Source organism: Nematostella vectensis, chromosome 5, assembly GCF_932526225.1.
Source record: "Nematostella vectensis chromosome 5, jaNemVect1.1, whole genome shotgun sequence".
In the NCBI taxonomy this organism is placed as follows: domain Eukaryota; kingdom Metazoa; phylum Cnidaria; class Anthozoa; order Actiniaria; family Edwardsiidae; genus Nematostella; species Nematostella vectensis.
In genome coordinates this window covers 10,353,407-10,364,918 of record NC_064038.1, presented here as the reverse complement: position 1 = coordinate 10,364,918, position 11,512 = coordinate 10,353,407, and the positions used below count along the sequence as shown (strand labels likewise).

Below are 11,512 nucleotides of genomic sequence, written 5' to 3'. Positions count from 1 at the left end.
TGTTTATCATACGGGTGGAGGGAAAAGATGCAACTTGCGACGATACAAGATCCTATTTTCTCAAGATTCACACCAGATCACTGCGAATCTGGGATGCCCACATAGCGTTGGTGTTGGCATAGATCTGTGAACTCTTTTCTCTTTATACAAAGGCTGGTTACAAAAGGTTATGGTTTTAGTTTCAGTAACTCAAAATGTACACAGATACCGATTTTAGCGACATCCAAAAGGTTAACGTTAAATCGAAAAAAAAAAAGCTTCGAAAAAAGGTCTTGCAATGTGTGCAGGTTTAAAAACAAAACCAACATATTACTTTAAAACACGAGGAAATATCACCTAAACTATTCTTACTTTCTTCGATTAATTACTAAATTTTGTAAATTGATAATTTTACCATTGCAGTCCTTACATACAGGGAGTAAAATAACCTATGATTTGAAGATTGGACTTTCAATGTTGCGCTTAGGCAAAAGTGGAAATTTAACCTTTAAAACCATTTTTTTTTTGATACAATAATTTTTCAATAAACAAAGTTCGCGCGCGATGTGCATAGCAACCTTATTGTATAAACGATGGAAATTTGACTAAGTCATCGTTAAACAACGCATTTATACGTATGAATTTCGACCAAAGAGGCAAGCAGTTGGCCGAGATTAACGAAAAAAAAAAATCGGACCACGCGCCCCGGACTGGCACAAAACCTTTCGCTTACTGACTCACGACGATCAAAATAATCTGCACTGGGCTTACTAGAGTTTTCACCCTGACATCGATTTAATCCGTTATTAACGAAAAGAAGATGTTGTTTGTTCTTTCTCCAAAGGAATGCTCGCCTGTGTTAAAATCCTGTGTCATGGGGTTACACAGGACATGAATATTTCGGATTGTGGCAAGCTGTTTTGTCCCGTGTGTGGGTGAAATTGTGTATAGTCCGTGGGAGAACTTTTTGCCCCGTTTTCCGTTATCCTGCATAAAGATAAGTGAGGCGCTTAAGTCCTTGTAAGCCCGTACATAACTTTGCCTTCCGGTTTATTCTAATAAAAGATCGTTCATACACTATTACCCCAGGCCGCCAAAACGCAAAGCTTGGTTCTTGGTAACCGAGCCAAAAGATTAAGCGGCGGACAAAATTGACTCCGTCACCCCACTGTAAAGTCTATGTTGAGGTTGAAGACCTGTAAACTTCCCGAGGCCTCGTTAAGGTTGGTGTAATGTGGGCCCAGGCATGCAGAGTTTTGTGACCGGTCAGGCTTTGGCCGGTGATGAGAAGTTTTGTGACCTGTCAGGTTTTGGCCGGTGATGAGAAGTTTTGTGACCGGTTAGGTTTTGGCCGGTGATGAGAAGTTTTGTGACCGGTTAGGTTTTGGCTGGTGATGAGAAGTTTTGTGACCGGTTAGGTTTTGGCCGGTGATGAGAAGTTTTGTGACCGGTTAGGTTTTGGCCGGTGATGAGAAGTTTTGTGATCGGTTAGGTTTTGTCCGGTGATGAGAAGTTTTGTGACCGGTTAGGTTTTGGCCGGTGATGAGAAGTTTTTTGACCGGTCAGGTTTTGGCCGGGGGCTGGGAAGTTTTGTAAACGGTCAGGCTTTGGATATGGGCTGAGAAGTTTTGTGACCGGCCAGGCTTTGGCCGGTGGTGGGAAGTTTTGTGACCGGTCAGGCTTTGGCCGGAAGCTGAGAAGTTATGTGACCGGTCAGGCTTTTGCCGGGGGCTGGGAAGTTTTGTGACCGGTCAGGCTTTGGACGCGGGCTGAGAGGTTTTGGGATCGGTTAGGCTTTGGCCGGTGATGGGAAGTTTTGTAAACGGTCAGGCTTTGGACGCGGGCTGAGAAGTTATGTGACCGGCCATAAGGCTTTGGCCGGTGATGGAAAGTTTTATGACCAGGCTTTGGCCGGTGATGGGAAGTTTTGTAAACGGTCAGGCTTTGGACGCGGGCTGAGAAGTTATGTGACCGGCCATAATGCTTTGGCCGGTGATGGAAAGTTTTGTGACCAGGCTTTGGCCGGGGGCTGGGAAGTTTTGTAAACGGTCAGGCTTTGGATATGGGCTGAGAAGTTATGTGACCGGTCAGGCTTTGGCCGGTGATGGAAAGTTATGTGACCGGTCAGGCTTTGGATGTGGGCTGAGAAGTTATGTGACCGGTCAGGCTTTGGCCGGTGATGGAAAGTTATGTGACCAGTCAGGCTTTGGATGTGGGCTGAGAAGTTATGTGACCGGTCAGGCTTTGGCCGGTGATGGGGAAGTTTTGTGACCTGTCAGGCTTTGGACGCTGGCTGAGAAGTTTTGTGATCGGTCAGGTTTTGGACGTGGGCTGAGAAGTTTTGTGACCGGTCAGGCTTTGGCCGGACTTCCCATCACCGTGTGACTCATACCGGCGAAGACGAAAGTCGAGATGTGGCAGCCAGAATAATTGGAACTGGATCGAAGATGGCCGACACCAAACTCGTCTCAGGCTTTTGCCGGGGAATGGGGAGATTTTTGACCGGTCAGGCCGCTTTCATGTTAACAGCAACGCGGCAACAAAACCATCTGTAGTGAAGAACAGATCTTTCAACATGTGAGAGACCTTAACCCGTAGTAACTAAAACTATTGACTCTTATGAAAATCGAAAATAGTTCAAATTGTCTGAGTTCTTAAATATAATGCAAGGATAAAAGAGATCGATTCGATTGAGGCCTCACCCATTAAGTGGAGGTCCAGTTTTCGTGAGTCAACGCTGAATTCGCGTTATCGTCCATTTTTGTTCTTCCTTTTATAGAGCCTATTTGGCACCGAGCTTTAAATTCTAACACGCACTGTTCACAAAAAAAAATATGCCAAAACTTTTGGCTCAGTCTAAGATAAACTATTTAACTGTTGTGTCTATTCTAGCATTTATTTTGTTCCAAAGCCGTTTGGCACAACATATTTAACAAATACGATTATCTTTTTTGTATCTGCAATGTATTTGAGAACCCAAGATTAAATACAATACACCAAAAACTGGTATTCGACTCTGCCAAATTTTCTTCTTTAGTAAGACTTCTTCAGGAAAGAAGAAAATTTGGCAGAGTCGAATACCAGTCTTTGGTGTATTTTACTGTATTTGAAAGACTTCCGCGCTTTTCTCGAGGCGCGCGCGTGTATTACGTCATAATCAGGCACGCTGCTATGACTACTTCTTCACCTTTCCTTTCCAAGTGCCCAATTTAATTCTGCAGTAACAGAGCAGCATGGAAAATGATAAGACCCAAAATTCCAGAGCAGAGGGCGACGAAAATAACGGTAACACTTTGCAAAACTATGAGATAGAGGACTGTTTCCAGGGCAAACAGTTCCAAGCCCAACAAGAGCTACAAGAAGCACAAGCGGTACAAGAGATAAGTGGACCTAGTCAAAGTATAAATCAAATGTCATATTTTCCCTCAAGATTTTTCTACCAATATTACATGCCTCCCAACGTCTCCCGATCGCCTTTTGATGGTTGTGGAATGTACGGAGACATAAACGATGGTAAGTAAAACGTTAGCGTCTAAAGCTTTGGCGAAACTAGAACACAATGTTAAGGAAACTTTTTTGTCCCTGCATGCTTGATGATATAGGGACGTTTTGTGTTCTTAATTATCCACTCATAGTTTGGAGGTCTAAAAAGGGAAATAAAACGAAAACAGGTACAAAAGGTGACTTTGTTAAATCACAAAGAACCTCGATAACTCAAACATCTAAAGTTCTCGATATTGTTTCTGCTTGACCTTTCCCTCAACCTTTATTATTATTATACTTATATATTAGTATATTATTTGTATTTCTCTTTCCCCCATTAAACGTTTTGATATAATCTTAATAGAACTGAAATACCCATTGTCCGAACATATGGGACATTGTGCGAGAATATACCCCGCCCGGATAACGGGACCTAAAAGTGTAATACATTTCTTTTTCAATGCTTACACGTAGTGTTATGGTAACAACCCAGATTTCAAAAAGTCATGTACCGCACACATATATTAGGCTAGGCCCCGGGATAATTTAGTCTACCCTGGCTCATCGATGTGAGAAAAACATCGGAAAACAACAAGAGAAAAACTGTATTTACATTATTGTCTTTAGAGAATAAAAATAACCAAAATAGAAGTCTTATTAAAGAAGATATTTGGCAGAGTCGAAAGTTTTTTGTTCAGCCTCTAGAGATTCTGATACTGCTAAATTTAATAAGAAACAAGACGAAATAGTGCTATAGGAATTTTCATACATATTTTTTCTCTGACTTGATAAGTTTTGTTTGTCATTCTAGCCAAAATATGGTCTGAGCCAAACAAGGAGAGGGACGGGGGGAGAGGGGTCGAAAGAAGAAAAAGCGAGCGCGCGGCCGCCCACTATCCATCCCTTCCCTTAAGCCGCTACGCAGGCTACTCTTTATCTTTTTTATTACATGTCCTCTGTAAATGGGATAAGAATCGTGCAGTTTGTAATAATTAGAAATTAGATAACAATGATTAAAACAGAATACATATGTCATCATTAATATTTCTTGTAGAACAAAATACTTATTACATCAAGTTTCTGTTAGGTGAAATTTGAAGTTTGATAACGTTATGCATACTCGGTAAAATGTGTGTTGAAATTCTTGCGGAAATACTTTTGAATTTGTACTATGACGGGCCCAAAAGGCCCTTTCAATGCATTTTTCCCTGTATTTTAGATGCTGTCTCATACATTTACTGTGTTTTGGGCTGCTAGAAGGGGGGCCCTTAGCCACTCACCTAGCTACGCCGCTGAATTCAGTGTTTACTTTAGGATGCCCATGAAGGGGCGACGGAGCTGGCCTTGTTTCGAGCCCATCTTTTAGGGGTGTAAATACTTTTATATAGGGTGTCTGGGGCATGTTTGCCATTGAAAATTTTTCCATCTTCAAATATATGAAATGCTTAGTATTGTTAGAACCTAAATGGGATAGCATCATTACTTCCCTCCCAACTGAAATCTTTTTTTTATTTTTAATTTTTTATATATTCATACCACCAATCTGAAAAGTTAGTTCGCAAAATTCGTTAGTAAACCCAAAACTGAAAAAGATAAAAAAAAGTAGAAGCCACACTTTAGGGGATAATGATTTGCAACGCCAAGCGAAACGCAAGTCTTGAAAGTGCAAGCAGAAGGCGCATCTCATTCATTTATTAATTTATTTTGTAGGGGGTCTAGGGTTCTCCTCAGAAAAAAAAATTGAAATTCCAGACTTTTAGGAGGCTCGGAGATTGATCAGAATACCTGTTTAAAAAATAAGGCCCTTAACGCTGTATGAAAATTTGAGACTCTCCCCGAAATCGACGTTCAAAAAATCGCTACCCTCCCCCCAAACATAGCAGCCCTCCCCCCGTTGAATAATGACCCTTTCGCATTTTTAGGCTTATTTCAGACTAATAACATTTCCTTCGACATTGCTAATTTTGACGTTGTTAGTATTGTGGCTAAATTTCGGCAAAATAACATTTCCTTTTTTCACCTTTTATGATCACTTCTTGCATGTACTATAGTGTTGGCCGCTGAGTACCGACGAAGGGGAGACAAGAGACGACGTTGCAGAACCGTTTTCAGCACAGAACAACTTGCAATTTTGGAAGAAGGATTCCAGAAGCAACATTTCCCTGACAACAAGTTGCGCCAGGCTATCGCAACCAGGGCTGGCCTGCCAGAGGACCGGGTACAAGTTTGGTTCCAGAATCGGCGCGCCAAAGAAAAGAGGCTGTTGGTGGAGAGAAAGATGAAGGAAAGGCAAGCACAGGAAGAAAGAACCGCTAACGGTAGGATCAGCTTGCGATAAGGCGAATATTGTCTAAAAGGTTGATTCTGAGACATTGACATTGTCCATGGTTTCATTGGTGGTTGCTATATGTGGTGTCTTCATCTAGAGGTCCGTAGTTAATAGAGGTTGTCGTTATCTAGGGGTTCGTATATATATAGGCTGTCGTTATCTAGGGGTTCGTATATATATATAGGCTGTCGTTATCTAGGGGTTCGTATATATAGAGGTTATCGTCATCTAGCGGTCCGAAAATATAGAGGTTGTCGTCATCTAGGGGTTCGTATATAGAGAGGTTGTCGTCATCTAGGAGTTCGTATATAGAGAGGTTGTCGCCATCTAGGGGTTCGTATATAGAGAGGTTGTCGCCATCTGGAGGTTTGTATATGGATAGGTTGTCGTCATCTAGGGGTTCGTATATGGAGAGGTTGTCGTTATCTAGGGGTTCGTATATAGAGAGGTTGTCGTCATATGGGGGTTCGTATATTGAGAGGTTGTCGTCATATGGGGGTTCGTATATGGAGAGGTTGTCGTCATCTAGAGGTTCGTATATATAGAGGTTGTCGTCATCTAGGGGTTTGTATATATAGGGAGGTTGTCGCTATCTAGGGGTTCGTATATAGAGAGGTTGTCGTCATATGGTGGTTCGTATATGGAGAGGTTGTCGTCATCTAGGGGTTCGTATATATAGAGGTTGTCTTCATCTAGCAGTTCGTATATATAGAGGTTGACGTCATCTAGGGGTTCGTATATAGAGAGGCTGTCGTCATCTAGGAGTTCGTTTATAGAGAGGTTGTCGCCATCTGGGGGTTCGTATATGGAGAGGTTGTCGTCATCTAGAGGTTCGTATATACAGAGGTTGTCGTCATCTGGGGGCTCGTATATGGAGAGGTTGTCGTCATCTAGAGGTTCGTATATAGAGAGGTTGTGGTCATCTGGGGGTTCGTATATATAGAGTTTGTCGTCATCTAGGGCTCGTATACAGAGAGGTTGTCGTCATCTAGGGGTTCGTTGTATAGAGGATTCTATCATCTAGGGGTTTGTATATAGATAGGTTGTCGTCATCTAGGGGTTTGTATGTCTAGAGGTTGTCGCTATCTAGGGGTAGTATATAGAGAGGTTGTCGTCATATGGGGGTTCGTATATGGAGAGGTTGTCGTCATCTAGGGATTCGTATATATAGAGGTTGTCTTCATCTAGCGGTTCGTATATATAGAGGTTGTCGTCATTTAGGGGTTCGTATATAGAGAGGTTGTCGCCATTTAGGGGTTTGTATATATAGAGGTTGTCGTCATCTAGAGGGTTCGTATATAGAGAGGTTGTCTTCATCTAGAGGGTTCGTATATAGAGAGGTTGTCGTCATCTAGCGGTCCAAAAATATAGAGGTTGTCGTCATCTAGGGGTTCGTATATAGAGCGGTTGTCGTCATCTAGGAGTTCGTATATAGAGAGGTTGTCGCCATCTAGGGGTTCGTATATAGAGATGTTGTCGTCATCTAGCGGTTTGTATATGGAGAGGTTGTCGTCATATAGGGGTTCGTATATGGAGAGGTTGTCGTTATCTAGGGGTTCGTATATAGAGAGGTTGTCGTCATATGGGGGTTCGTATATAGAGAGGTTGTCGTCATATGGGGGTTCGTATATGGAGAGGTTGTCGTCATCTAGAGGTTCGTATATATAGAGGTTGTCGTCATCTAGGGGTTCGTATATAGAGAGGTTGTCGTCATCTAGGAGTTCGTTTATAAAGAGGTTGTCGCCATCTGGGGGTTCGTATATGGAGAGGTTGTCGTCATCTAGAGGTTCGTATATAGAGAGGTTGTCGTCATCTGGGGGTTCGTATATGAAGAGGTTGTCGTCATCTAGAGATTCGTATATATAGAGGTTGTCGTCAACTAGGCGTTCGTATATATACATGTTGTCGTCATCTGGGGGTTCGTATATGAAGAGGTTGTCGTCATCTAGAGATTCGTATATATAGAGGTTGTCATCAACTAGGCGTTCGTATATATACATGTTGTCGTCATCTGGGGGTTCGTATATGAAGAGGTTGTCCTCATCTAGAGATTCGTATATATAGAGGTTGTCGTCAACTAGGCGTTCGTATATATACATGTTGTCGTCATCTGGGGGTTCGTTGTATAGAGGATTCTATCATGTAGGGGTTTGTATTTATAGAGCAATTTAGGTATCGTTACCCGCATTGGTAACGATACCTGTAAACGTGTAAATGGACGAATCTCAAGTTTTGAAAGCTATTTCAAGTTTACGAGAAACGTGGATAGTACAGCTTTCCAAACCTGAACTTTATTTACCTTTTATTAATTTGAGCAGTTTTAATTAATAAAACGACAAAGTCGTATAATTTTGCCGAAACTGTAAAACTAAATAAACATCAGATATTCCTTGAAGAAAATAACTATTCTTAAATGGTACTATATAATTTCTAACATCCAACATTTTAAAATATAATTTCCAACCTTTTTAACATAGGAAAATGTCATAATAATAATTAATTCCTGATACATGGCATGTTCAAATTCTGCACAAGGATTAATTTTAATTTCTTTAAAAAAATTTTTTTCGAAAGAATGGACTGAGAAAGCTTCGTGTTTTTCTTATACCCGCCCGCAGATGACAGTAACGAGACCTTGCAAGCCATACAATCCCTGGTGACTAGTTCCGAGAATAGTCAGCAAAGAGAAGGGACTGAGAATAGTACAGCAGTGGCGTCAACTAGGACTTCTTTAGGTCAGTTTCTTGGGACATTTCATTAAACGAACTATTGATTTAAATGTTTAGTACAGTAAGCCTTCATTTATTCATTGTAGATAGAGTCAAAGCACCGACAAAAAAAGGCTAAATAAATTTTCTGTAAAACCTTACCCGCTTTATCACACCGCGAGGAGACTACATGATCCTTAACGCAACTCAGCCAACATGTTTAATAAGTTCTCGTTTTTTACCATGATTTTTAATTCAGGGGACCTTATCTATGGTATACATCCCTGAACTGCTGAATTCAAATTTATCGTTCACTGCCACGCGCGCTAGCGTGGTCACCTTGCTAGTTGTGTGAAGTAAACCAATTCTAACCAATGAGAATAAGAGAAACGTGCTATCTGACTGACATGAACTTTACTAGCTAATAATAGAGGAAAATAAATGTTCGGGTGGGAATAGGAGCACGCGACGGAATGCGCTTGTTATGAGGGTCATGACAATCAAAATTGTAATTCTGGCCTGCTCATTGGCTAACTTAATTTAAACTTTGCATTAGTGGCCACGGTAGCTCGCGTCGTAATGAATAGTCAGCGGCCTACCCAGGATTTTTAACAGGAGGGGACCCAAAAGGCCATTTCAAGGCATTTTCTCCTGTATTTTAGATAATGTCTTATACATTTACTTTATTTTTGACTGCTATAAGGGGGGGCCCGGGCACCCTGGCCACGCCCCTGATAGTACAGCACATTATGGAAAAATTGTTTAAATATTCTTTTCAGACGAACCACAAGAAGAGAAATCCACGCTACTACTCCTCAACACCCAACAAGCCACCACCTCCCACGTGACAAGCACGTGCACAGGCACGCAGGATTTACGTGATAGCCATATAGCAATCAGCCGCATCTCCGATGATCAAGGGTTCTATGCCCATCCGCTTTCTACAATCGATCATTCCAAATTCTTTTTTTCAACACTCAGTGCCCAGAACGCCGCCACAGGGTGCCCAAATGGCACCGAAGGCCTGCCAAAGTACATATTTGGTGACTATGGCGAGTTCACGTCTGACCAATCAGGGTTCGAGGTTGGTACGGCCGCTGTACACCACGTGGCAGACCCAGATAACCTAGAATTGGCGGAAAACAGGGAGTTTGTTGTCATGGATACTGATAATTTCTTTGCTGTCAATGGTGCGGGGTTCTTGGATGCAAGCGAGGCTGTAGCAGGGGCTGATGAAGAAACTGTGATCGAGGAACTAGAACGATCAACATAGATGGAGTAATTGTTAATTGTAGATTGACTGGGGCTGAAAGCTTTAACGTTTCTAACGAGAAACAGGCGTGCATAAGTGATAGCTATTGGTTGTAGGTTTTGCATTGAATGATTTGTTAACCGTTATATTCTGCTTTAATAAATATGTATTCGCTGAGGAGGCTGGAATATCTTCTGCAATATCACTTTTAAGTGGATTTATAGATAGAGTATCGTCGGCCGCTCAGCTGTTTACACATCGGCGCACCATAGATGCGAATGAGGTCCGTCACGCCCAGGCTTCTAAATAATACCCTCCTTTTACTGCTTTGGACAAAATGGGAAGCCCTTTCCATGATCATTCACGTATCGTTGCTCCTATCCATGGTACAAAGGGCTCCGCCTAGGGACAGCGTAGCCCTTTTTTGCAATTCCACTCACCTATATTGAAAAGGAATATGCCATACGCGTGAAATAATGGTCTACATGTTCGCCTGTCATTAACCGCTCCCCCTTTCTGGACAAATTTCTGGTACACTCATAGAACCCTCGGGCTCCCTACTCATCCATTTTCCGTACATCTTTTTTCCTTGTTATCCCTCCCCATGTTTTAGGACTGACCTAGTTCAAACGTCGTATTATCCACGAGCCGTATTCAACGTAAATGCACGCAGATGAATCGAGTCGATTGTTTCATCTTTATTTACAAGCATTTGCATTGAATATCCCTCCCCATGTTTTAGGACTGACCTAGTTCAAACGTCGTATTATCCACGAGCCGTATTCAACGTAAATGCACGCAGATGAATCGAGTCGATTGTTTCATCTTTATTTACAAGCATTTGCATTGAATATCCCTCCCCATGTTTTAGGACTGACCTAGTTCAAACGTCGTATTATCCACGAGCCGTATTCAACGTAAATGCACGCAGATAAATCGAGTCGATTGTTTCATCTTTATTTACAAGCATTTGCATTGAATACGGCTCATGGATAAAACGATGTTTGACTTAGCCTATGATATGAATACAACGAGGACGGCAATTGTAGAAAACACTGGAATTGATTTGGGGAGACAAATACCCGCACGTGAAAACGAGTTTTGTCTAATAGATCTCCACCAAACCAAATGGTTTTATGGTCTAGTGAGCTGTAGTATAAACTCACCTTTCCCTGATCCTTATTGTAGAAATAGCTTTCGGTTAATTTTTGTTTGTTTCTTAGTATAAAGTCTAGGTATTTTCATTGAATTTATCGCCAAGCGCTTTTCTCCTACACGCCGTCCTAACCGTCGCAAAGTCCAACTGCGCTTGAAATGTTTGAGGTTGTTTGAGCTCTATGGGCATCTCCCACATGCATACAACAATCGATACTACGGACAGTAATCGAAGAAAAACAAACGCCTCATCCAATATCTCATAATTTATTAAATCTGTAAATTTTAGAATTGGGAAAACAGGAAAAAATATATTACGGAAAGGAAAAGTTTACTTGATGTTCGAATATCGATCCATCCTTTGCGCCAAAATTAGCTGTATCTTATAGGCACTGTAATAAAGGCCAAGTTTTTGGAAGCTCAAGGGAAAAGGTTAAGCAGCAAAGGCTTTTACAGTGCGACGCGCACTACCGTGACCACCTTGACAGTTTTGTAAAAACAGTCCAAACAGGTTATGAGAAACGTGCTATCCGACTGACAAGAACTTTACTAGCCAACCAGCGTGGCACAGAAACCTGAAGAGCGCAACAGAACGAAATTGCTAGT

General features: G+C 41.7%; 1 protein-coding gene across 2 annotated transcripts; it reads left to right on the top strand.

The window, feature by feature from the left end:
* Nucleotides 1-3,095: 3,095 nt before the first annotated feature.
* Nucleotides 3,096-9,929, top strand: LOC5503139 (homeobox protein otx5-A). 2 transcript variants are annotated; one of them, XM_048727956.1, is made up of 4 exons: nucleotides 3,097-3,492; nucleotides 5,514-5,780; nucleotides 8,410-8,526; nucleotides 9,279-9,929. In XM_048727956.1, exons 1-4 carry the CDS (start codon nucleotides 3,213-3,215, stop codon nucleotides 9,770-9,772), a joined length of 1,158 nt encoding a protein of 385 aa, XP_048583913.1. In that variant the 5' UTR covers nucleotides 3,097-3,212; the 3' UTR covers nucleotides 9,773-9,929. The 2 variants fall into 2 exon arrangements, with proteins under 2 accessions (XP_048583914.1, XP_048583913.1); XM_048727957.1 differs by lacking the exon at nucleotides 8,410-8,526 and having other exon boundaries at nucleotides 3,096-3,492.
* The last annotated feature ends 1,583 nt before the right edge of the window (nucleotides 9,930-11,512 follow it).